General features: G+C 45.4%; 7 protein-coding genes across 9 annotated transcripts in view; 4 read left to right on the top strand and 3 right to left on the bottom strand.

The window, feature by feature from the left end:
- Nucleotides 1-10,866, bottom strand: part of LOC27209277 (brain tumor protein) — a 38,630-nt gene extending 27,764 nt beyond the window's left edge. For all 3 annotated transcript variants that reach the window (XM_044923587.1, XM_044923584.1, XM_044923591.1), the window contains exon 1: nt 10,372-10,866. The gene's annotated coding sequence lies outside the window, so the exon portion shown is untranslated. The remainder of the gene's footprint in view (nt 1-10,371) is intronic.
- Nucleotides 10,867-11,111: 245 nt separating this feature from the next.
- Nucleotides 11,112-11,666, top strand: LOC6732783 (probable DNA-directed RNA polymerases I and III subunit RPAC2). The gene is made up of 2 exons (XM_002079860.4): nt 11,112-11,264; nt 11,322-11,666. Exons 1-2 carry the CDS (start codon nt 11,166-11,168, stop codon nt 11,622-11,624), a joined length of 402 nt encoding a protein of 133 aa, XP_002079896.2. The 5' UTR covers nt 11,112-11,165; the 3' UTR covers nt 11,625-11,666.
- On the bottom strand, nt 11,574-12,415 carry LOC6732782 (dynactin subunit 6). The gene is made up of 2 exons (XM_002079859.4): nt 12,270-12,415; nt 11,574-12,202 (listed from the first exon to the last, which is right to left on the bottom strand). Exons 1-2 carry the CDS (start codon nt 12,284-12,286, stop codon nt 11,662-11,664), a joined length of 558 nt encoding a protein of 185 aa, XP_002079895.1. The 5' UTR covers nt 12,287-12,415; the 3' UTR covers nt 11,574-11,661.
- A 323-nt stretch (nt 12,416-12,738) lies between these two features.
- Nucleotides 12,739-14,938, top strand: LOC6732781 (asparagine--tRNA ligase, cytoplasmic). The gene is made up of 2 exons (XM_002079858.4): nt 12,739-12,914; nt 13,026-14,938. The coding sequence occupies exons 1-2, from the start codon at nt 12,881-12,883 to the stop codon at nt 14,666-14,668; spliced, it is 1,677 nt and encodes a 558-aa protein (XP_002079894.1). The 5' UTR covers nt 12,739-12,880; the 3' UTR covers nt 14,669-14,938.
- A 184-nt stretch (nt 14,939-15,122) lies between these two features.
- LOC6732780 (general transcription factor 3C polypeptide 5) lies at nt 15,123-17,175 on the bottom strand. Its single transcript, XM_002079857.4, has 4 exons — nt 17,009-17,175; nt 16,745-16,946; nt 16,558-16,687; nt 15,123-16,486 (listed from the first exon to the last, which is right to left on the bottom strand). Exons 1-4 carry the CDS (start codon nt 17,126-17,128, stop codon nt 15,496-15,498), a joined length of 1,443 nt encoding a protein of 480 aa, XP_002079893.1. The 5' UTR covers nt 17,129-17,175; the 3' UTR covers nt 15,123-15,495.
- A 225-nt stretch (nt 17,176-17,400) lies between these two features.
- On the top strand, nt 17,401-20,398 carry LOC6732779 (pre-mRNA-splicing factor ATP-dependent RNA helicase DHX16). The gene is made up of 4 exons (XM_002079856.4): nt 17,401-17,829; nt 17,891-18,027; nt 18,088-19,657; nt 19,719-20,398. The coding sequence occupies exons 1-4, from the start codon at nt 17,483-17,485 to the stop codon at nt 20,344-20,346; spliced, it is 2,682 nt and encodes an 893-aa protein (XP_002079892.3). The 5' UTR covers nt 17,401-17,482; the 3' UTR covers nt 20,347-20,398.
- A 140-nt stretch (nt 20,399-20,538) lies between these two features.
- Nucleotides 20,539-22,352, top strand: LOC6732778 (protein l(2)37Cc). Its single transcript, XM_016178101.3, has 3 exons — nt 20,539-20,674; nt 20,873-21,308; nt 21,576-22,352. Exons 2-3 carry the CDS (start codon nt 20,877-20,879, stop codon nt 21,972-21,974), a joined length of 831 nt encoding a protein of 276 aa, XP_016025492.1. The 5' UTR covers nt 20,539-20,674; nt 20,873-20,876; the 3' UTR covers nt 21,975-22,352.
- Nucleotides 22,353-23,905: the final 1,553 nt, after the last annotated feature.

The raw sequence follows: 23,905 nt of genomic DNA, 5'->3' as shown, positions 1-23,905 counted from the left end.
CTATCAGATCATCAAGAAGTTATCGTGTAAAATAAAAACAAATTCAAACAAGTAGTGATTTGATGTAATAAACATCAAAATTAAATTCATTGCTTGATGAAATTCGAATAGCAGTAATTAGTATGTAAACTTATGTAAAACAGTTCTGTGCCTAAGCAGTAACTAAAATGTATTAAAACTTGTTCCAGTTGAGATGCATGATGGATAGCCAATCTCGGTGTGGAATGATTGACCTGCGAGGAGGAGGAGCAGCAGAATAATCGGTGGTGCCCCAAGCTACGTACAACCTTCCTTTCTGGTTTGCTTCGCGACTCGGCTCGGTTCAATGCCGCAGCGGCTGTTCCAGTTACCAATCCGTTCCCCAAGCGCCCACGGTTAGCGATCTTCACACGCGCAAAAAAAAAAAAATAAAATAAAAAGAAGGTGGTGAGGTCAGAGGGAAGGGGGCGGGCACACGGGGGGTGGCGGTAGATAGGTTAGCTAAGCGTCTGTTTCTGTTCTTTTGTTTCAAACTCGTTTATTGGCTCTACCTAGGCAAGCATTTCAACTTTCAAAAAGAGCCAAAGTCAGCGACCAGGTTATAGTACCCACATCTATATTCTACATATAGTATGTATGTATGTGTTTGTGTGTATATATATAGTATCTGTGCTTTGGACCCCGTGACTCCGGCGAAGAGGCTTTTGTGTCTGTGCTCTTGGCCAAAAATTCGCTTTGTTTTGCACTTCTTTATTATTATCTGCCTCTCCTTTGCCAGTTTGCTTTTTCGACAACTTTTGTTCTTCTTGCGCATTCTCCCCTTTGGGGTTCTTGGTTCTGGGGTTCAGAATGCCCCAGCCGGCATTAGGTTCCCCCCCGTCAACCTCCTTCGACCATCCGCATTTGGCATTTCACAGCCTCTGCTAATGTGTTTGTTACCTTCGTTTTGGGGTCTCCGGCCGAGAGTGTGTTCTTTCACCTTTAGTGGAAACTTTTTTCTGTTTCGGCAGAAGGTCAACGTTCATAATTGCTGCTGATACACTCTTAAAGCCAACGAACCGCGTGCCTTTCGACCAGCGACTCCATCTCGCAACGCTACGAATTGCGATATTAGATGCGGCAAATTATGATGTCGTCCACAGTCGAAGTTGGCTAACAAGGAAACTACATAGGTTTACATACAAACTATTTTTAAATATATTTTGTACATTTTAATGTATTTGTATGCAGATTAATTATATATTTTTATTTTATTATAGTATTCTTGATAAGAACACGCATTAAGATTACACGAACTTATGAAATTCTTAAGATTTTGATTGTCTTTAGGGATTTTTACTTAAATATGGAAAAATATACGCAACTGTTTAAAGTTTCTCTGTCTACACATAATTTTTTTTTTTTTTTTTTGGTCCAACGGAAATGGCACTTTTGGGTCGATCCAGGGGTTTGCTTTGCTTTTAAGTTCCGTTTCACCCATCCCCCTTGGAGCCCCCCTCAGCATAATTCGCACACCCCTTGATTATTTCTTTAATCAGATGTGGGAAGTTCTTTGAACTGAACCTGGCAAAGAACGACCTCTCATTCTCCCAGGGGCCTTTGAACGTTTCCTCTGCCACTTCGAGTGGGTTACTCCCCACTAATTTCCCCAAAGAACTTTGACGTAGACCCGGTTCTCTGCGGAGGGCTATGTACTCGGTACTCGGGGCAATCAGAGGGTTACGTTCGGTCAAAAGTTCCGCCAGATTGCCGATGGGGCCAAGCCCGGAAAACATTAGTTTCGGGGGTGCCCCAGTGCAACTCAAAATTGAAACAATTAAATTATTCCATAATTATATGGATTGTCTTCTATGCTGGGTGAAGAATTAAATGAAGGGAACTCCAGCCGAGAGCCACGCCTGCACACAACAACAACATCATTATCATTAACCAACTTTATGGATAGCATTTCATTAGAAGTTGTTTGTACTTAAATTAACTCGAATTGGGCGAGAAAAAAGGGGAAGAGAAATGTGCCGTCAATTGAAGACCAAACATAAAAAGACCCCAGAAACGATTTGGCATTTCTTTCCAGTTGAAGGAAATTAAAGGCAGGTAAACTACATTTTTGTAATATTTAAACATAATCATATTTTCCTGAGTGTAACCTACTAGCTAAACCAGAACAACAACGACAAAGGCCAATCATCACGCAATATCAACAACACAAAGCCTCTGAAGAATCGGAGAAGAACGTCGCCATCAGTTGAAGAATTGAAATCGGTGAAGAATCGGAATCGGAGGAGAACGTCGACAGCGGCGTTGGCGTACGAGCATTGACCTTCACTGGCGAAGAAGAAGAAGAAGAAGAAAAGCGGTAGAACCCACTGACGGCAGCAACAACAATTTGAAGCTTGTTCTCTCTGTTGTTGTTGTTGTTGTTGCTATTATTATTATTATTGTTGCTTTGGCCATTGGCCATCAATCAGTCAGTCAGTTGTGCGCTGTCTCACTCATCCAACTGCAGTTTCCTTAAAGCTCGCACTCTCCCCGTCTCGCTTCCCCTTGCACTGCATCTATCGCTTAGTCACCGCAGACAACGGTAAATTTGCTTACGTTTTTCTGGTTTATTAAACACAGTATTATTTAACACTGACATTTTACAACCAAGGAACACAAACGCCAAATGCAAAACAAGTTACACTGGAAAAAAATTTGTTTTACTAGGGATAATTAGAGTTTAAAATTATGAAAAGAAGAAAGTTACTTATTGATGTGACGCATTGAGTTATTTTAATCTGAACTAAATATTAAAAATATGGTATTTGTTTAAAAGTTGTAGCTTTCGAGATACATACGAATATTACTCAAAATTATGCATTGTTACTATCTTCTTTATTAGCCTCGTAAAATGGTGTTACGAAACCGAAGCCCAATACTCTTTTCCAGCTAATCACTGTAAAAAGCGATTAAGTTATTCAAAGCTGAAAAACCTTTTTTCTAAGTGCCCACTGGCGTCGCTTTCGACGCCGACTGCTCTGCCAGCGCCAAATGAGCTGTGGGGGCGGGGCCGGGAGGCGGGCGGGTACATTCACTTCTCGTTTTGAGCTGAATCACCATAAACCAAGAGCCACGAGTTGCTGGCCAGCGAAAGAATAAATAATAAGTGTCTTTGGGGCGCGACAGAGTGAGCGAGCGAGACGGGAACAGCACCAGAATATCTAATAAGAAATCAGCAAAACCGAGTCTGAAAAACGTGTTTTTTTGTTTTTCGTCGTTATTCCTTATGTTTTTTTTTTTTTATTATTTTTATTCCCTCTCGTATGCTGTTTCACTTATTTCTTTCTTTTCGTTAGATTTTGAACTGTTGGTGGGGCTGGGAGGGGCGGAAAACCGGGAGGTGGATCGGGGAGGAACGGTCAACTGAAGCTCTAAGCTCCACACACAAAAAGTACATTGTGAAATCATTTCTATTTCTAAACAACAACAAGCGGAAGCAACAACAAATGGCACCACAGAAGAATTTGATAGGTGGTGACTACAGTGGTCGATCGGAAATACGCGATGCGCGAAATCCGGAATCGCACTATTCCAAACGATAAGGTAACATCATGAATCACGGCTCAAAATATCCGCAGGTGTGAAATTGAAAAGATATGCCTGGCATCAAACTTCATGAATATTCATTGTCTTAATGATTATAATTATTTAACTAGCAATGTTCTGCTTATTAGAGTGCTCACTGTACGCATGTGCAAATGGCTACTTCTTGTCCCACCTCCAACCAAAGGCGTTTACATTGTTTTATCAGCAATTTCAGTTTCAGCTGAACCACACTCTATATATTTCAACATACTGTGTTTCAATATGGATTCGAGTCGTCGGTCTGAGAATTCCCGAGCTGTTCTTCTTGCCCGCTCTGTTTCTTCTGGCCCGCTGTTGTTATTGTTGTTAGATTAATTTGCTTTAACAGCTGGCTTGTCGTCTGGTCCGCGAACATACAAATATACTCGTAAACCGAAAGCCAAACAAACTCAAAGACAATTCCGAAGACTCCAAAAGCAAGCAGCGTGTGAACTTTTTGTGGGGGGAAGTCGGAAGAAAGGAGGGATGGCTTCCAATGCTTTCGAGTGCCAGAAGACTGGAGAACTCAAGGCTGTGAAGAATCGCAGTTGGGGGATGCCAAGAAAGACGCAGCCACGAAGGAATCCAAAATATGGGCACAGTAAAAACAGGCTAAGCTAGAAACTGGATTCGCTTGCTATTTTAAATTAATTTACCCCAAACAGGATTTTACCAATCATTGTTAAAACTAATACACATGTGCATATATGTAAATCCTCTTAGCTGAAGTTCACTGTACTCCCTTAGTTCGAAACTTTGCTCTTTCGAATACAACAGCAGAAGAACCAACAAAAGCACATTAAACAAAGAAACACATGCTGCTGTTTATGTTCCAAGAAAATCACACAAATGGAGCTTGAAGGAGACGAAATTCTCCTGAAAGATTTCAGCCGAGATAATGCCCCTCATCTCTACCCGCCTCTAAAAACTAGATCCCCGCAGACCTATTACGATAATGGCATCTAACTTAATAACAAAGGCCAGGCCAACCTGTTCATGCAAAACGGAAACGTATCTCCGTAACCCATCCCAAAAGCCATTTCCCAACAAAAGTTTTGACAAAATTCCCACGAACCCAGGGTTCCGGGCACCCCGCGCCCTGCCGTTTACAACCCTCCTTACAAGACCCATAAAGATTCATTTACAAGACAGTTTTCTTGGGACAGTTCCACCATTTGCATGCGTTAAATTTTCGCATATTCATGAGGACGCAAGGACACAGGACACCGGGAATCGGAGACCGAAGTTGAGCGAATCTGAAAGTCGAGAGAAAACTACCCCTGACGGTTAACAAAAGTAAATGACCTCTAATAATGTTGCTCGGCGAATTTCACGGACAGCATGAAAAGCGGAAAACAAAGACAGAACGGCCACGGAAACTGAGTAACCAACCGGTCGTTCTCTCCAATCATTCAACTAAAACCCATCAATCTGTACGGAGGAACCACACCCAAAATAACCTCGCGGGGGCGGAGGCAATAAAATCATTTTATGTCCATACCCCCAAAGGTAAAATAACACTAAAACAAAAGCTCGCGGGCGGTGGTGTTCTCTACACGGAGTGCAATTAAAGGTGCTTCTTGACTTTTATGCCGCCATAAACTTGCAATCGAAGATCCAGCGGCGTAATCAGGAAAAAGGGGAAATAATTGGGGACTCCTTCACTTGTTATTTGTATGTTTTATTATGCAAAAATTGCTTGTAAAACCCATATACCAAGTGAAAATGTTAAAAATTAAACAAATCAAATGTCTTGATATTAATCTAACTTTGAAATCTCAAATTAATTTAAATATACTTTAAAACTTGCGCTTGGCTTAGCTACCTGTAATATTTACTTACTGTGTACAGCAGCGTGCACATTTTAATATATAGAATCGTAAAAAATAATAAATACAACAAAATTCATAAAACCCCCCCGATAAAGGTGTTCTCCAACGACGGCAGGGCGTTGAATCCGCATCCATTCCACCCTCAAATTCCATTCACCATATGAAAATCAAATCAGCGAGGGTTGCCATTGTACTATGCAAACAAACAGATGTGCGTGTGTGTGCGTGTGAGGGGGAGCAAAGCGTGTGTGTATGAGTGCTTGTGCTCTTTAGGGATGGGGAAGGGTAGTTGGGTTGGTGTGGCACGGGGGTGCAGCTTTGGCTGGGGCGGTCTTCCGTCTGTCTGGGGTCAATGCACAAAAATGCGTAGAACGTGCTGGTGTCCGCCGATTTCAGCAGGGGTTTTTGGCTTGAGCTCTGCTGGAAAATCGTTCACTTTTCGCACTCACCAACACTCGAACAAACGCCCGCACGCACACAACCACATACACACACACACCCAGGCAACCAGGCACCCAGACACACACACACACGCACTGATGCTGGGGGCTGGCCCAAAAGTTTGTTGACCCCAACGCGAACAGACAGCAATGCGTAGTCGCATATATATTGCGTACAGTGAGCGCCCGCCCGCCGCTCCGGATTGATTTTCAAAGGTGATTAGCCCTTGATATTGGATTCATTCAACTTGCGACTCAAAAGATTGAAAATCCATTCACACGCATTTGCTGAACAACGAAGAATTGCCAATTATTAGCTTTATACCAATTCAATCTACAAATGAAAATTATTCATAATCGAATAGTTCGAATATGTTTAACTTCTAACAATTAACTTATATTTGTTATAAACTATGTGCTCCTCTACTCCTAGTTACCACTGTCGTAGTGGGAGTTCCTGTATTTCGGGGTAAGATGCGTTCCCCTTTTCTTCGGAGGGTTGATTAGCACCCACACCACCCATCCGCCCGCCCGAGCGAGCACAGACCTTGAGCCACCTTCCAACCAACCTTTCTTCCCGGGCATTAATAATATGGCTGACATGACTATTTATTTATTTGCAAGACACTTTCCCTAATGTTACGGTCGAGGGGTGGGTGGCCAGACGACGGAGGTCCCACCCCCCGGAAAAGGATCAAAGTCAGGAGCATAGGACACGCCGTCGCAAGTTCCACATACATTCATATATGTATGTATGTATGTATGTAAGTGGAAACCAACCCTGCCAAAAAATAAGCCACAACCGGGGGAAAAATGCAAGTTGGACAGAACGAAAAAAGTGAAATAAAGTAAAATGAAATGAAAGCGGCAGCTGTAAAGTTCGACAATAAAAGCGGGAAGCAGCAGGGCGAAAAGGGAAAAAGTGAATCGAAAATGAAACGAAACTAGGCACAGGACATTCACACACACACACACACACACGGGGGATGCGGTGCGAGTCCTTTGAGGACTCGAGCAGCAACCACCACCACCGAAGCAACATCAACAACATCAACTTGAACTCCCATCCGCAATATGGGCGATGGCAACGGCAGCAGACGGCATCGGACACATTTTACGGCTGCCCTACGGCGTATTATGCAAATCCCTCCGAGCGTACTGTGAAAAAAAAATGCTCAAATAATGCACGAATAAAACATGCATTTCAATTGCGAAAACCACAAGGATGTCTGGGTGGCTTACAGTGCCATTTCCCTTTCAATTCACCTGAAGCTAAAGGCCGGAAATCAAGAGCCACTCTCTTTTCGAAATTTGCTGGCTTAAATGTTCCCGGGAGCAGCGGATGTCGGGGTTTAGGTTACCCAGTTGAAGGATTCGCCATTCTAAGCCAACATCATAGACTTTAGACTTATAATCCTAGGGGCTTTAATAATCAAGCCAATAGTCCAGCGAGGACACTTAATTATTACTATTTTTAGCACCATATGAAATTTTCATAGTGGAATATACATACATGTATCATATATACATATAACAACTAAATGATCTACGGTTTGTTATTATATCCTCCTAAAATATGGCTAAACTTCGATACCCGACACAACGAAGGCCAAAAACAAGGAAACCCGAACAAAGGCGAAACAAGAGAAAAATGCATGTGAGGTTTTTGTTTGTTTTATGTCGCTCTGCCGGCGTCGCTGCTGCTGCGTCTGGGCAGCGATCACGCACACATATAGAAGCAAAGAGCAGAGGGAGGGAGAGAGGAGGGAACTCAGCGCAGCTTCCTTTTGACTGGCTCTTCTTACAGTGGAAAAAATTATGTGTCCTATAAATCTTAAATGTGCAACCGAAGGATTGTATGTTATTTAGTATTAATATTAATCACAAATTATCAAATAAATTGATTAAGGCACTGATTTTTCATTAAAAGCAAAGGTGCGAAACTCAAACATATTGATCAAATATCCATATTTGATTGCATATTTTTCCTGTTGTGTAGTTGAGACTGGCCACCATCGTTTATTTACTTGGTTTTTATGTTGATTTTGAGAATTCTAAAAATGCTTGCATCTTCATCCTTCTGCGTCTTTGTCTTCTTCCCTCCTCCTCGATTCCCCCTCCCACTATTCGTGGCCCGTATCGAATGCAGCAGATGACAGGTTTTCGCTCTCCTCCGCCCCCCGCTTTGCCGTGCTCTCCGGCTTTATGGCGCTCCCCACCTCCTTCGTGACTCGCTGCACAGGATGTTGGAATATCACGTCGTCGTGTCCGTGTTTCCGTCTGTTCCTTGTTCTCGTTTCTCTGCTCCGTGCTCTTCGTCTTCGTCTTCGTCTTGTGCCATTGCCACTTTACCTTTTTTGTCTGCTTTTGAGCCCGGCTCCCCTTTGGCCCCTTCTTTACCACAGCTACTCCTTCCACTTCCTTTCGCCCCAAAACTGTCTGTGTATTTTATTTTATTTCGTTTCGTTTGGCTTTCGATGTCTGCAGCATCCTTGGAACTTTCTGGCACAGTGGTCCCTCCAAAAATATTGCAAGCACCATTGAAAAATTTAGATAAATGATCGAAAGAACACACCATTGCTAGGTCTAAATAATACTGTCAGAATTATTTTCAAAAATTCGTTAAACATGTAAGAATTTACGATAAGAATCGGTAAAATCCTGAGGTTAGTACCATTATACATACAAATTTTTGTTTTAAAATTCAATTTGTAACCTGTCCTTGTCAAGTCAGCTCACTGTGTCTACACTCTGGACAGGTATTTTGTACCTCAAGTGGATTATTTGCAATATTCATGGCACAAGGTGGAATATATACCACTCTAGGGAGGACTTACAAATTCGGGCTCCCCCTCTTTTGTCATTTATTTTCACGTGCGCAGCTATACACAAAAAATACTATTGTGCTTTATTTATATTTAATTAATATAATCTTAAAATGGTTAACAGTACCACATCCTTTTTCTATGCGTTTATGACTTTCTACTCGTTTGCGTTGTTTGTCGTTGGAAAAATATTTTACACACGAGTCGGTGAATTGTTTACGAATCAGTTTCGCGAGTAAATGCTAGAGAAGTTATTTTCCCTATATACAGGCCATAAATCGCTGTTGCTATGTACATACTAATGTATATAGTAGGTTGTGTTTATATATTTACATGGGCCCTCTGGATCGTATTCCCAGAACCATTTCGCACTTCTCTTTTTCTTATTCTCCCTTTTTGCGACGATCGTGACGGTTATATGCAGTTCCTTTGTTGTAACCACCACAAAGCCGAAATAATTGCAAACTCAAAAGAAACCCATAAAAGCAAGAATAGAGTTAGCCCAGGAGAGAGAGGGAGAGCGAGCCACTTTTTTTCGGCCAGGAGAGAGCAGCTGCCTCGCTCTCACTCACACACGAGCCACAAAAACGCCGGCTCTCAATACATACATACATACTTACACTGCAGGCCATGTAAAAACAAAAACAACAAGGCAAAAGGGCGCATAATGGGGGAAACGAAATGGAAGCGGAACGCAGCCTAGACTAAATTGCAACAACTGCAAATTGGGGGGAACGCATGGCGCCAAACGAAACGTGAGACAGACTCGGGCGCACATACATACATACACGAAAAGTGATTATTACAACACAAGCGCTGAGGCGCGTGGGCGCGAGGAGGGGGAACGCATGAGATAACGGAACATGCTGCCGCATTAGTCACCACCAAAGCACAACAGATGTGTGCATATGTGTGAGTGTGTGTGTCAGCTACCACCGAACAAATGAGTGCAAAGGAGTTAGCAGGATGCCGAAAAGGATGCGGAGAGGGGAATGGCAAGGGGCAGGGGAGGAGAGCATAGCAACCAGTGGAAACAAAATACAGTGAGCATTGGCTAAGAGCAATTTGCAATAAAGTGCTGCATATCCTAGGGCGAAATATATTTTTAAAAATCTTATTGGATTAAATACCATACATACACAAAATTAAATAAAATATTTTGTTAGCACCGTCCAAATTTTGCTAAAAACTATGTAAGAGATCATATTTGATCGTATTTAACCTTTTGGTTATATGTAATTTCCTAAAGTACAAATTAAGAAACCGAATACTGTTATTCTCGTAATTGGTAATTGAAGACGCAAACTGCCAACGTGAATGCAAAGTGCCAATTAGAAAATTTAACAATTTGGATATAAAAGTCTACATTATTGGCAATAACTAACGAAAAGCAGAACAGGAGGCACAGTAACGATCAAGATAAAGCTTTAGTTGAGCCTCTGAACTGGTATTTTTTAGCCATCACTTCCGCCTTCGCGGGCAGCAGCGTCGACTGCACGGCGGCCGAGGCAGCTGCCTGTTTGCAGCTGTGTGCGTGCACAAAAATAAAAGGGCGCATGAATTTGCATAATTTTCGGAACCAGATGGGGGGCGTGGCCGTCAACAAAATTGAAATGACAACTGGAGCTTTTCAATAACGCTTATTTATGTATGCGATGTTATTAATAAGCACATGGTGGGCATTAAACAAACCTGTATTGCAGTCAATTCCTGATGGAAACGGCAAAAAAGCATGTAAAATGAACTGCCGATTCGTCGTTGTATGCGTTTTTGGTCGAGTGTCGGTGTTTTTGGAGCAACTTCACGTTGAATGCATTGCGCAAATAATTATGTTTGCCGTTGCAGTTTTTTTGTTTTTGTTTTCTTCGCTCCGCATCGCCTCTCTGCTTCTTTCCTTGCCGCCTTTTCTGCTGATGCTTTCAAACAAACCAACACTCACACACACACGTATGCAGAAGGCGGCTTGCAATTATGCTAATGCGGCTGTTTGCGACACTTTTCTTCTTCTTTTGGCCGACACCGCACAAAACTGATTTCGCAGTTGGCCCAATAAAATTGGCCACAGAACGAAGCGAATTAACAAGCAACACACACAATTCAATGCTCTGGCTCGAAAACCGCGTCCGTGTCAGAACGCGTCAAGAACTGGAGCTGGTGGAGACATCGGCGTGCTATCGATACATCGATGACGCTACCTCGGTGTCTATGCATTACTTCCAATTTAAAAGTAACGCATTTATTTTCAAGAATTAAAGTCAATGGGGCATGACACTTGGCACAAGTAAACAGTAGGAATGTTTCAGAAGATATACTCTTTTGTTTACATAAACAACTTGAATTTCTTATTTGTTTTATTTACAGTTTTATCGTGTAGATTTGTTTAAGCTTAAGTCAAATTTTAAATTGGATAAGCATCTCTACATTTTACCTACATTGCATTCCAATTGGAACTTGCCGTCTTTAGATACTTACATCGATAGGTTTCGATGACTCTAACATCGATTGCCGAGGCATGTGCCTTGCACGTTTTTTGTAAACAAACGAAAGAGTATTTGAACAAACTGAAAATGGGAGCATTGGCAGAGGTAGGCAATGCATTAAATATGCAAAGTGGGTAATTAATACTTGAATACTTTCCCCAGCTGGCTGGTGATGAGAAAAACGGCGAAGGATCTCGGACTTTTGTGTTCACCAACGAGGGCCACACGCTGGGAAATGCGCTGAAAACGATCATAGCCCGCTACCCGGAGGTGGATTTCTGTGGCTACACAATTCCGCATCCCACAGAGCAGAAGCTGCACTTCCGCATCCAATCCCGTCGAGACAGAGCCATAGATATACTTAAACGGGGACTGGAGGATCTGGAGGGTCTGTGTGATCATACAATCGTTACGTTCGAAAAGGAGATGGCAGAGTTTAATGCCATGAAAGTGGAGAATACATGACGGATTAGATATATATGTGTATAAAGAATACTTAAAACTAAACCACGCTGCGCGCCTTCTTGGGATCGTGGTTGGGCTTGCGGAGATGATGATAGTTCGGCAGGACCTTGCGCAAGAAGTCGATCTGCAGGGTCTGCGATCCCTGCTTGTCGATGGCCTCGCGCTGCAGGCCCTGCTCTCCATAAACAATCGTGTTTTCGGGCAGACGTTGACTACCGTGGATCCTTATTCCAGCTCCCACCACACAACCGCTGGAAACAGTGACACCGCGGCCCACAAAACACTTGCTCTCGAAGACGTTCTTGTCGCCAATCTTGGCCGCTTCCACTTGGCAGCCGACTTCAAAGACATTGTGGGTGCCAATGCTCAGGATATTGTTAACATCCCAAACGGCGCCCGGCTCCAAACGGTGTGCTACGGTGGCATATTCCTCTATGATGCAGTTCTCCCCAATTATTATGGGTCCTGCGTCGGCGATAACGGTGGCACTCGGGTGAACCACACAGCCCGACGAGAAGGTGATGTCACCGCGCAGGTTGCTCTCCTCGCAGACCACCGCCTTGGGCAGGATTTTGATTCTGTTGAGAGGAAATAGTATAGCTGAATTTAGTAAATAAGTTTTGTAAGTACTTATGCTGCAATCACCTGTTTTCCGATGGCATTTTCTGTTTTCTTAAATTGTTTACGTTTTCTCACGAAGGTGAGAAGGCAACTTTATTTATCGATAATAGCTGAGGGATTGCAAATGAGCCGATATTTTATAGCCAGATTTAGTTACTTTAAAAAATCGGAAATGTAAAAAGAACCATTAAATTTTGCATAATTTGCATAAAAAAAACCAATGACCATTTGCATAAAAATAAACCAATGAAAAATCATGACGCCGAACTTTATTGCTCAAAAACCAAATTAATGTTGAATAATACTCATTTACAAGCAATACATACTGATTCCTAGTTCTTTTTATAAAACCCTGTTATGCAGAGAACTTTTTCTTAAGAAATAAACACAATTATTTATAATGTAATAGAAGATTTCCCGCCCAAAAATCCAAGTGTTGCTTATTTAAACTTTCAGCCCCCACTTGGCAATTGGTGTTTTCCAGCACTTGCTTTGCATCGTGTCTATCGAGTATCCGGCGAGAAGTATCGTTTTGCCAAAGCTGTCGACTTGAAGCTGATGCAATTTTGTGCATGTATTAACGAGATTTAAGGCAAATCAGTTCTCAGTAAAGTCTTAGTCACAAAGCAGACAAAATGCCCGCCGATCAGTTGGCTGAGTTAACCTTGGGTAAGCATGCGTTTAAGTGATAGAAGTGGGCCAACTATTTCGTCCACGTTGCCAGCGAACCAGATTTATCGATCTATAATGTGCAATGTTTATATGTACGACCATGTGCAGGTGCTATCTTTACGTCGGAAAAGAAGGGCAGTGATGAGTCCGGCGATGGCAGTGAGTCCAAGCCCTTCAAGACCATCCTGCAGGCGATGCGTCATGCGGGCAAGGAGCCCTTTCCCACGATTTACGTAGACACCAAGGATCCGAATGCAGCGGAGCCCTACGAGCCGGCTGCCAAGTCCCAGCTGAAGAAAATTCAGAAACTGTTCGTCAGGGAGTCGCACAAGAATGCCGAGAAGCAGCAACGTGAGGCGGAGGATGCGGAGAAGCGCCAGCAGAATCTGGAGGATGCCCGGAAGGTGAAGATCTCGGAGGATCCCAGTCTGCCGGTAGCCCGCAGAATTCGAATCTTGGAGGGCACTGCCAACCGCGACTCGCGTGTCAAGGTCTACGGTTGGGTGCATCGTCTGCGTCGTCAGGGCAAGTCCCTGATCTTCATAACACTGCGCGACGGCACCGGTTTCCTGCAGTGCGTGCTAAACGACCAGCTCTGCCAGACCTACGACGCGCTCACCCTGAGCACGGAAAGCTCTGTGGTCCTGTTCGGTACCCTGAAACTAGTTCCAGAAGGAAAGACGGCGCCGGGAGGGCATGAACTAAACGTTGACTACTGGGAGCTGATTGGCCCGGCTCCGCCCGGCGGCGCCGATGCCATTCTCAACGAGGAAGCACAACCGGACGTGCAGCTCGACAACCGGCATATCATGATCCGTGGCGAGAACACCTCGAAAGTGCTCAAGATGCGATCCGTTGTGACGCAAGCATTCCGTGCCCACTACGAGGCGCGTGGCTATAACGAGGTGACGCCCCCGACTCTGGTACAGACGCAGGTAGAAGGTGGCTCAACGCTCTTCAAGCTCAAGTACTTCGGCGAGGAGGCCTATCTCACGCAGAGCTCGCAGCTATATCTGGAGACCTGCCTGCCGGCTTTGGGTGACGTCTTTACCATTTCCCAGAGCTATCGTGCGGAACAGAGTCGTACGCGGCGGCACTTGGCCGAATACTCGCACGTGGAGGCCGAGTGTCCGTTCCTAACGTTCGATGAGCTGCTTGATCGATTGGAGGATCTGGTCTGCGACGTGGTGGATCGTGTACTGAAGTCCCCATGGGGTTACTTGGTCAAGGAGCTTAACCCTGACTTCAAGCCGCCTCAGAAGCCATTCCGTCGCATGAACTACGAGGATGCCATCAAGTGGCTGAAGGAGAACAACGTGACCAAGGACGATGGCACCTTCTATGAGTTTGGCGAGGATATTCCCGAGGCTCCTGAGCGCAAGATGACCGATACCATCAACGAACCCATTATGCTGTGCCGTTTCCCAGCGGAAATCAAGTCCTTCTACATGCAGCGCTGCAAGGAGGACCAGCGTTTGACCGAGAGCGTGGACGTTCTGCTGCCAAATGTGGGCGAGATTGTGGGCGGATCGATGAGGATCTACGACAGCGAGGAGCTGCTCAAGGGCTATGCGCGCGAAGGCATTGATCCCCAGCCCTACTACTGGTACACGGACCAGCGCGTCTATGGAACCATGCCACATGGCGGCTATGGTTTGGGACTGGAGCGCTTCCTCTGCTGGCTGCTCAACCGCTATCACATCCGCGAGGTCTGCCTGTACCCTCGATTCCTCGACAGATGCAGGCCCTAGGCAGTGGAGGAGAGGGTAATCCGTCAGCCGGCATTTACAGCGGTCGTAGAACTTCTCGCAACCTTAAAATTTAGCTTCTGCTATTGAGAATGAAATTTAACACACCTATCTGCATTATTATCAAAGAATAAAGGCCGCGCCTTCGCTTCATTCAATTGAATAAACTAAACAACTTTGCTATACTTTAAAAGGTATATTACTAAAAAAAATTCAACTCTGTTTTTGGTTTAATATAAAATAAAACATCGGAGAGAATTCCGGGGAAGTACACTTTTCTGCTGCACTTAGGCCTCGTGGAATTAATAAAAAATGCAATTTGCAAGTGCAGCTGGCTATGGTGGTTCACAATATATAGATTGCAAGCGAGTATAGAAATGTAGCCAAATAAGCACTCGTGGATTTTTTGATGCATTTAGACTGGCAAAAAAAGGGGGGTATTTATGGAAAAAAGTAATTGCGTAAAACGTGATCATCATGTATTATTGAAAGCTGAAGAATGTCACCAAACAAAACTTGATCCCAAGTTTAAGGGTTCCTTTCAGCTGATCGATACGAACTTAAATCACTAGTAAGCAATATTCCCATGAGTTTCTAAGATCGTTACCAAACAAACAATTAATTATCGAATTAGATGGACAAGATTGAGAAGAGCAGATGGAGCGGCATCAAGAGTTCTGCGTCTGTGTGCCCAGAGAGGAAAAGTTGACAGCTGTCGCGCAGGGATGAGCAGTGTCCTGGTGGTCCTGGAGAACTTGTTGGTGAAATCATCGCACCCGATATATAAAATTTACATCCTATGCTATAATCATTTCAGTCAGCATTCCCATTCAGCTTGTGATATTGTCGAAAAGTTGCTCGATGTCGTTGTCTACGAATTGCTCCGAGTTGCCCATGGCTTGCGTCTCATCCAGCTCCATGTCCTCTTCCTGCGTCTCCTCGTCCTCGGCCTCGTCCTCATCCTCTTCGTCGGCCTGGGTAACTGCCTCCACTTCGGCTGTTAGGTTCTCCTTGCGGTAATGGTTGCGCAAAAGTTCGCTAATGGAGGCGCAGACAATCTGTCGCACTTGAGCATCGAATCCCGGCGGCAGCCAGCCAGTGCGCTCATTGCACACAGCTCCGGTAAGTGGAGTGGGGATCTTCTCCAGCATTTCCTGGATCCTCGTCATACGGACGTCGCAGTAGCGCAGCATGCATTGCCTGGAGCGCGGCAGCTTGTGCTCATCGAAGTAGGGATAGTCAATGTCCTGAACCAAATCGGACACTCGATCCTCGATGGGCGCGAATGGAGCGTTCGCCGCCCTGCGCTGCTTTACGAACTTCTTGGCGTACACGAATTCGGAGAGACCAGTGCTGAATCGCAGTCGGAAGTCGAAGGTCTGATAGTAGCGACTATTGAAGTCCTTGCGGGGATCGTAGCCGAAGCGAACATACAAAGTGCGCCACGGTCCGTTGCTAAAGTAAAATGCCAGCGATGGAGTGATGCACTTGAGCTTGTCGTTGGTCAAACCCGATTCATATTGCAGCGCGATTCGGGTCCAAATTGGACAGTCATCGAATAGCTTTTTAACCAATGCCAGCTGCTCGTCCGAAACGTACTTAACCTTGAGTCGTTTAAGGTTCTGGGAGTCAGCCTGAGTGGGAAAGCTGTCCACCATGTTGAACGAGACCACACCCTGGTTGTCGTAGGAGGACTTGGACTGCACGCCCAGCACCTCATGTTGGCCGTCTTCTGAGGGATCGATACGATATGTGCCTGCGTAGACCGTGTCCACATGAGTGAACAATTCGGGCAGCGCCAGCAACTGGCTGTGACGACGTCTGTGTGAAAACACGATGCTTTAACAACTCATTCTCTGTGCAGAGAGCACGACTATGGAGAAGTTACTCACTTAAAGAAGTCCAAGTCGGTGGTGTTTTTGGGTTTCAACTGGTCCAAAGCGTACGTGAGCTCCTGGGCAGCCTTTGCGTTGTCACTTTTGGGAGTTGACCAGAGGGGCAGGTATTGGAAATCACAAAGCGCTTAAAGTGAAAGGAAATTAGAATATATCGTGGAGTGAATCCACACCATCTACTCACTTTCAAAGGTGAAACTCCTGCTGCAGTGGCCCAACACCCGCACAAAATATTCCGGAGGCCGTTGCTTGTCCTTTTTGTGGCGCCTCACGGTTATGGATAGCAGCACACCAGTCTTATCCGTGCAGTCCCCAAATGTGGGTTTGTTGTATGGATTCTCCGGATGGAAGTGCAATGCCAATCGTTTCACTTCGTCGCCCAAAACCTGCGCATGGAATCAGATATCAACCAAGCTGCCCGGTTGCCTCAACAGGTTGAATTCCATACCTTGGACACATTGATGATGCCGCCCAGAGTGGCTATCATCCGATCGGGATTTACCACTCGGCCGGGGTACTCGATCAACTCATATTCCTTCTGCGGATTGAAACTCAATTGGCGCGACATGTTCCGAAACTGAGGTGAGTTTTACGCATTAAACAGCTGTTGGGGGAACAGTGATGCTCACTGCTAATAGATTTGAGAAAAATAAAAGGAACACACAAAATTGAATGTGTTATGACGTTGTACCACATAAGCCCTTTCAAACTAGTTATTACCACAAAATAACCGAAAAAAGAAGAAAAATAATTTGTAATCAAATAAACAGAATTATACTTTTAATATATAATCAAAATATAAATTTTTAGCAATTTAATTATTTTTATTTGCTCACCCCGCGCTGAAAATAGCTAGCTTGGCAGCACTGCATGTTATCGAATTACCTATCGCTAGCCGGTTTGTTTATAGGCAATCTTGAAAATGTCGGGTAAAAACAGAAAACGCACGGCCAGCAGCAGCAGCGATGAGGAGCCGGACAGCGAGGAAGAGTCTCGCCTAAAGGACCTGCAGGAGCGCGACGAGTTCGCCAGCCGGCTGAAGAAGCGGGATGACGATCGGACGCGCAATGTGGTTGATTCCACCGGCGGACGCAGGGCCATCGAGGAGGCCACCAAGCGACTGAAGCTGGAGCACGAGGATCGGGACAAGATAGTGCCTCACCTGCGTCTGCAGTCGCGTCGCCAGTACCTGGAGAAGCGCAAGGATGACAAGGTGGCCGAGCTGGAGGCGGACATCCTGGACGATGAGTACCTCTTCGATGAGAGCGTGTAGGATCATAGCTTAATCCTTACCTGCTTACGTATCCAAATAATCGTGGTTTCCTTTCAGACTGACCAAACGGGAGAAGGAGGAGCGCCAGTACAAGAAGCAACTGCTGAACATCGCCAAGGAGCACGAGAAGGCGCGGGAACTAGAGCGCATCCAGCGCTATAATATGCCACAGGACCTGAAAAAGGGAGAGCGATGTATGTAGACTACTTACGTTGGTCCTAGATGAATACTCATATTTTATTTTTCCACTTAAGCTGAATACGTTGAGGTGGATGAGTTTGAGAAGCAACCCAACTCAGAGCAGAAGAAATGGGAGGCTGAACAGCTGGCCTCGGCGCGTTTCCATTTCGGTGCCAAGGATGCCAAGGCGGAGGAGGAGTATGAGCTGCTTCTTGACGATCAGATTGATTTCATCCAAGCCCTTACCCTGGACGGAAGTCGAGAGAAGTCATCTAGCCGACAGCCAGAACTCACGGAGAAGGAACGCAAACGTTTGACATTGGACGAGACCAGAAGATCACTGCCAGTTTATCCGTTCAAGGAGGATCTGATTGCTGCTGTAAAGGAACATCAGGTGCTCATCATCGAAGGTGAAACGGGCTCAGGCAAAACGACACAGGTGCCGCAGTACCTTGTGGAAGCTGGTTTCACCAAGGACAAGAAGATGATCGGATGCACGCAACCACGTCGTGTGGCCGCCATGTCGGTGGCAGCACGCGTGGCCGAGGAAATGGGCGTGAAGCTGGGCAACGAGGTGGGCTACAGCATCCGTTTCGAGGACTGCACCTCGGATCGCACCATTCTCAAGTACATGACGGACGGCACCCTGCATCGAGAGTTCCTGTCGGAACCCGACTTGGCCTCCTACAGTGTGATGATTATCGATGAGGCTCACGAGCGGACACTGCACACGGACATCTTGTTTGGCCTGGTCAAGGATATTGCTCGCTTTAGACCAGAGTTGAAGCTGCTCATTTCCAGTGCCACTCTGGATGCGGAGAAGTTCTCCGCTTTCTTCGACGATGCGCCCATCTTTCGCATACCTGGTCGCCGCTATCCAGTGGACATATTCTACACCAAGGCTCCGGAAGCGGACTACATCGACGCGTGTTGCGTTTCAGTTTTGCAGATTCATGCCACTCAACCCTTGGGCGACATTCTTGTCTTCCTCACGGGTCAGGATGAGATCGAGACTTGCCAGGAGGTACTGCATGATCGCGTAAAACGCCTGGGCTCCAAAATACGTGAGCTGATCGTTATACCCGTCTATGCGAATCTACCGAGTGATATGCAGGCCAAAATCTTCGAGCCCACGCCGCCGAATGCCCGGAAAGTTATCTTGGCCACCAATATAGCAGAGACCTCGCTGACCATCGACAACATCATTTATGTGATTGATCCTGGGTTTGCCAAGCAGAACAATTTCAATTCCCGCACTGGCATGGAGTCGCTTATGGTGGTGCCCATTTCCAAGGCGTCCGCCAATCAGCGAGCGGGCAGAGCGGGACGAACTGCTCCGGGAAAGTGCTTCCGTCTGTATACGGCGTGGGCATACAAGCACGAACTGGAGGACAATACCGTTCCGGAGATACAGCGTATCAATCTGGGCAATGCGGTGCTCATGTTAAAGGCTCTGGGCATCAATGATCTGATACACTTCGACTTCCTGGACCCTCCGCCGCACGAGACACTGGTATTGGCTTTGGAGCAGCTGTATGCCCTGGGTGCGCTTAATCACCATGGAGAGTTAACCAAGCTGGGTAGACGGATGGCCGAGTTTCCCGTGGATCCCATGATGGGCAAAATGCTGCTGGCAAGCGAAAAGTATGTAATCGATCTAACTAACCAGAAGTGAAATAATTGGCATATTCGTATATTTTTTTAGATACAAATGCTCCGAGGAGATGGTGACCATTGCAGCTATGCTGTCCGTGAACAGCGCCATTTTCTACAGGCCCAAGGATAAAATTATTCATGCGGACACAGCCCGAAAAAACTTCAATCACATGCACGGTGACCACCTGAGCCTCCTGCAGGTCTACAATCAGTGGGCGGAGACGGACTACAGCACCCAGTGGTGCTACGAGAACTTCATCCAATACAGATCGATGAAGCGGGCTCGGGACGTGCGGGAGCAGCTGGTGGGACTGATGCAGCGTGTCGAGATCGACATGGTCAGCTGCCTGCCGGAGACTGTAAACGTCCGCAAGGCAGCCACCGCTGGTTACTTTTACCATGTGGCGCGACTCTCGAAGGGCGGTCACTACAAGACCATCAAGCACAATCAGACCGTGATGATACATCCGAACTCCTCGCTCTTCGAGGAGCTGCCACGCTGGGTGCTCTATCACGAGCTGGTGTTCACCTCCAAGGAGTACATGCGTCAGGTTATCGAAATCGAGAGCAAGTGGTTGCTGGAGGTGGCTCCGCACTACTACAAGGCCAAGGAGCTGGAGGATTCGACGAACAAGAAGATGCCAAAGGTCGCCGGGCGCGCCGAAATGGCACAATAATTTTGGGGGTTTTTAGTTTGCAATTAATAATAAACTTTTGTTGTTAATTTCACGTTTTGTGGTTTCAGATTGTAAACTGGGTGTGTTTATTATTATTCTTTTTAAATCTGGCCCCAATCTATCGATAATCTTAAGAAACAGTAGTGGAGACATATATTTCACAATCGAATACTATTCTTATTAGTGCGTTAAAAGTATCGATATGTGCCGGCCCCAACGACCAGTGTATTATCGATAACGTGCCGTGCGGTTGTATTTCGTGTTTTGCATTTCAAAGGGCATAATTGCACAATAATATAATTTAATTGCATCCAAAAAGCTTTAATAAGTAAGTCTATGAGCGAGCCGAGCTAACTGCGTTGGAAGAACAGAAAGAGCAGGGGATAAAAACACACAAACAGCACATTGTCATTAAACCATGACGTTCTAACCTAAAAACTGATGAAATTTCCAAGTCCAGTCGGCTTTCATTTACATATATAGTTTATAGAAAAGTAACTTAATATATTACGTTTTTTATTCAAAGGATAATGGCTGCTCAGTTCTTCAATCGCATTGGCCAAATGGGCCTTGGAGTTGCCGTTTTGGGTGGTGTTGTCAATTCGGCATTATATAATGTGGAAGGTGGCCACCGGGCGGTCATCTTCGATCGCTTCACCGGCATCAAGGAGAACGTGGTCGGCGAGGGCACCCACTTCTTCATCCCATGGGTGCAGCGGCCCATCATCTTCGACATCCGGTCCCAGCCCCGCAACGTTCCTGTGATCACGGGCAGCAAGGATCTGCAGAATGTCAACATCACGCTCCGCATCCTGTACCGCCCCATTCCCGACCAACTGCCCAAGATCTACACCATTCTCGGCCAGGACTACGACGAGCGTGTCCTGCCCTCCATCGCGCCTGAGGTGCTGAAGGCTGTGGTCGCTCAGTTCGACGCCGGCGAGCTGATCACCCAGCGTGAGGTGAGTGAAACATCAGGAGACCTCTCTTTCTTTGGGATACGCACCTATGTTTACTTAGTATCAGCTCATCAGATCGAATCGCGTTTCACGCGATTTTTATTTCCGATTAAAATTTGATTGTGTAAGCAAGAACGCGATCGTGGCGCTTAAGTCTAGGCTTATTGCTCTTTTGAGAATTGAAGCTTAAGAAATGTATTATTATTCAACTTAAGCAGTCGGAAATGTAATACTTTCATGCCCGTACTTAACGTGTTTACCTCTTTGCAGATGGTGTCGCAGCGCGTTTCCCAGGAACTGACTGTCCGTGCCAAGCAGTTCGGCTTCATTCTGGATGACATCTCGCTCACGCACTTGACCTTCGGTCGGGAGTTCACGCTGGCCGTCGAGATGAAGCAGGTGGCCCAGCAGGAGGCGGAGAAGGCGCGTTTCGTCGTGGAGAAGGCCGAGCAGCAGAAGCTGGCGTCCATCATTTCGGCGGAGGGTGATGCCGAAGCCGCTGGCCTGTTGGCCAAGTCTTTCGGCGAGGCCGGAGACGGTCTGGTGGAGCTGCGACGTATTGAGGCCGCCGAGGATATCGCCTACCAGCTATCCCGGTCCCGTGGAGTCGCCTACTTGCCCAGCGGACAGAGCACGCTGCTCAATCTGCCATCGACCATCGCGCAGTAGCTGGGTGCATCTAGTTCCGTTAAGTTGTAACTACCTATAGCATTTACTAAGTACTTTTCGATTTTGTTTCTGCTGAAATATGCACTACTCTAAAGCGTTCGCGCCCGACTGACTGGAGAATACTAAGCGAAACAACCAAAATTTGTCTCATGTAATCGGTTTTTCCATTATCTTCCCGATCGGGTTCGAAATCCGGTCGCAGTGTGCGCTCCGAATGCGGCTCAACTTTTGTTGTTTCCGTTTGGGTCGTTCGTGTGCGCGTCCTGCTGAATTGGTCCTTAAGATCGGCGCCTGGCTCAAACCAACTCCAGTAATTCAAAGAAACACAGACCGTAAGAAAATTTCATTATGTGAACAAACAATAAATGATAATCCTTACACATGTGGGCTTTTAAATTGAGTGTGCAGGGTATGTTATTTTTACTTTCCCAATTAATTACAGATCGATCCTAAAACGAATCTAATCAATTGCCCATATCGCTCCAGACTAAATACGTGACCTATTGAAGCTCAGCGATGTGATGTACCCCGCTCGCTTATCTCGGCCCGTGTTTACTTTTTATGCCTGTTTATGCAATCCCCCTCTCAAAGGCGCCATTCGACCCCTATAGACGGCAAATACTTTCCCATTCATTCGCAACTCAAGACGGCCATAAATCAAATTGTAGTATTCTTCGCCCCAATCGACCCGAACTCCAGCCACCCGTAAAGCAGCATAATGTGGGTGGCTGGTTGGGTGGTTGGGTGGCTGGTGGAAGGTGAATGGCGACTGGGTGGAGCACCCAGCGCATTAAAATCGAAAGCAGAGCCGTTGCCATGGCGTATAAATCTGTTGATTCAGCCAAGTGATTTGCCAAAGTGGCTTCGTTGAAATGTCAGGCACACGCACTTTGCTCGCACTCAGCAACAGTTGGACCACCCGCAGGATTGTCAGCAGCCCTACACTGAAAGAAATTACAACCTTTACTCGCAGAGAAAAATGTATGCTTGATTCAAAGAAAAGTAAGTAAGGAAGCGTTTCCGATGGAATTCTTAATATTCTTAACTAGGATATACCCAGGATCGTCTGTCCGTCCGTTTCTCTGTCCGTCCGTATAAACTTTGAGATTTTGGGAACTATAAAAGCAAGAATGTTTAGCTTAGGCACCAACTCTAGCACACGCAAAAGGGTCACAAAAACAGTTTTGAAAAATATTTGAAATATTTTTTTTATATTTCTTGTTATATTCTTTTGCCTAAAAATATTAAAAACAATTAAGCCACATATTTATTGTTTCTTGCGAATTTCTTATGATATTTCAAGTGAATTTTGAAATTCCTCTCATCCAAAAGTTTTTAGCTTTCTTTAGTAATATTGATGTCCTTTAATTTCTCTCAGTGTATGCGGAACTGCCCGCTCAAAAGGCTCAACCTAGCCCACTTCCCCTAGCACAATGCGAAAGTGAGTGAGAGCATTGGATTATTTGACGTCACAATTCCATGAGCGGTTCAGAAAGCACGTCATGTGTGGTGCTCTATAATAACCGGTTTCCAAGATGCGCGTAAAGCGTGCCATTCGCGGCTTAATCAATTTCTTGTCTTTCCTACAAATTTAATTTTGTTTACCTTTTTTCGCGTGATTTTTTCTTCGGGGAGCCCAAGAAAAACCCTGTTTCGAGTGACTCATGTTGGGGGATTCCTGTCGAGATCGCTCTCTTTTCTTTAAATTTGAGTTGCGAAGCACGTGAGCAGCATTCAAAATGTTTGGCTTGGTGTTTTAAATATAACTAGGTTCACACACTAAGCTTAAAAATAATAAAATTAAGCTTACAGAGCTGGCAAATAAAATATATTTTTAAATGTAATAGCTTGCATGTATTATCCAGTATAATCCAGTTACTGATTCAGCGCTCAATCAATGCATGTTCCAAAAAAGTGTCAAAAAACGTGCA

Source organism: Drosophila simulans, chromosome 2L, assembly GCF_016746395.2.
Source record: "Drosophila simulans strain w501 chromosome 2L, Prin_Dsim_3.1, whole genome shotgun sequence".
NCBI lineage: Eukaryota > Metazoa > Arthropoda > Insecta > Diptera > Drosophilidae > Drosophila > Drosophila simulans.
This window is presented reverse-complemented; position numbering and strand designations above follow the sequence as displayed.

Excerpts from the sequence above, each read along its gene's own strand:
- LOC6732781 (XM_002079858.4), top strand. The coding sequence starts at position 12,881 with ATGCCCGCCGATCAGTTGGCTGAGTTAACCTTGG. Across the intron at positions 12,915-13,025 it reads GTTGGCTGAGTTAACCTTGG|GTGCTATCTTTACGTCGGAA; the intron begins GTAAGCATGCGT and ends GACCATGTGCAG.
- LOC6732780 (XM_002079857.4), bottom strand. The coding sequence starts at position 17,128 with ATGTCGCGCCAATTGAGTTTCAATCCGCAGAAGGAATATGAGTTGATC. Across the intron at positions 16,688-16,744 it reads CAGGAGTTTCACCTTTGAAA|CGCTTTGTGATTTCCAATAC; the intron begins GTGAGTAGATGG and ends TTTCACTTTAAG. Across the intron at positions 16,487-16,557 it reads ACCGACTTGGACTTCTTTAA|ACGTCGTCACAGCCAGTTGC; the intron begins GTGAGTAACTTC and ends GTTTTCACACAG.
- LOC6732779 (XM_002079856.4), top strand. The coding sequence starts at position 17,483 with ATGTCGGGTAAAAACAGAAAACGCACGGCCAGCAGCAGCAGCGATGAG. Across the intron at positions 17,830-17,890 it reads TACCTCTTCGATGAGAGCGT|ACTGACCAAACGGGAGAAGG; the intron begins GTAGGATCATAG and ends GTTTCCTTTCAG. Across the intron at positions 19,658-19,718 it reads ATGCTGCTGGCAAGCGAAAA|ATACAAATGCTCCGAGGAGA; the intron begins GTATGTAATCGA and ends ATATTTTTTTAG.
- LOC6732783 (XM_002079860.4), top strand. The coding sequence starts at position 11,166 with ATGACTCTAACATCGATTGCCGAGGCATGTGCCTTGCACGTTTTTTGT. Across the intron at positions 11,265-11,321 it reads AAATGGGAGCATTGGCAGAG|CTGGCTGGTGATGAGAAAAA; the intron begins GTAGGCAATGCA and ends TACTTTCCCCAG.
- LOC6732778 (XM_016178101.3), top strand. The coding sequence starts at position 20,877 with ATGGCTGCTCAGTTCTTCAATCGCATTGGCCAAATGGGCCTTGGAGTT. Across the intron at positions 21,309-21,575 it reads AGCTGATCACCCAGCGTGAG|ATGGTGTCGCAGCGCGTTTC; the intron begins GTGAGTGAAACA and ends ACCTCTTTGCAG.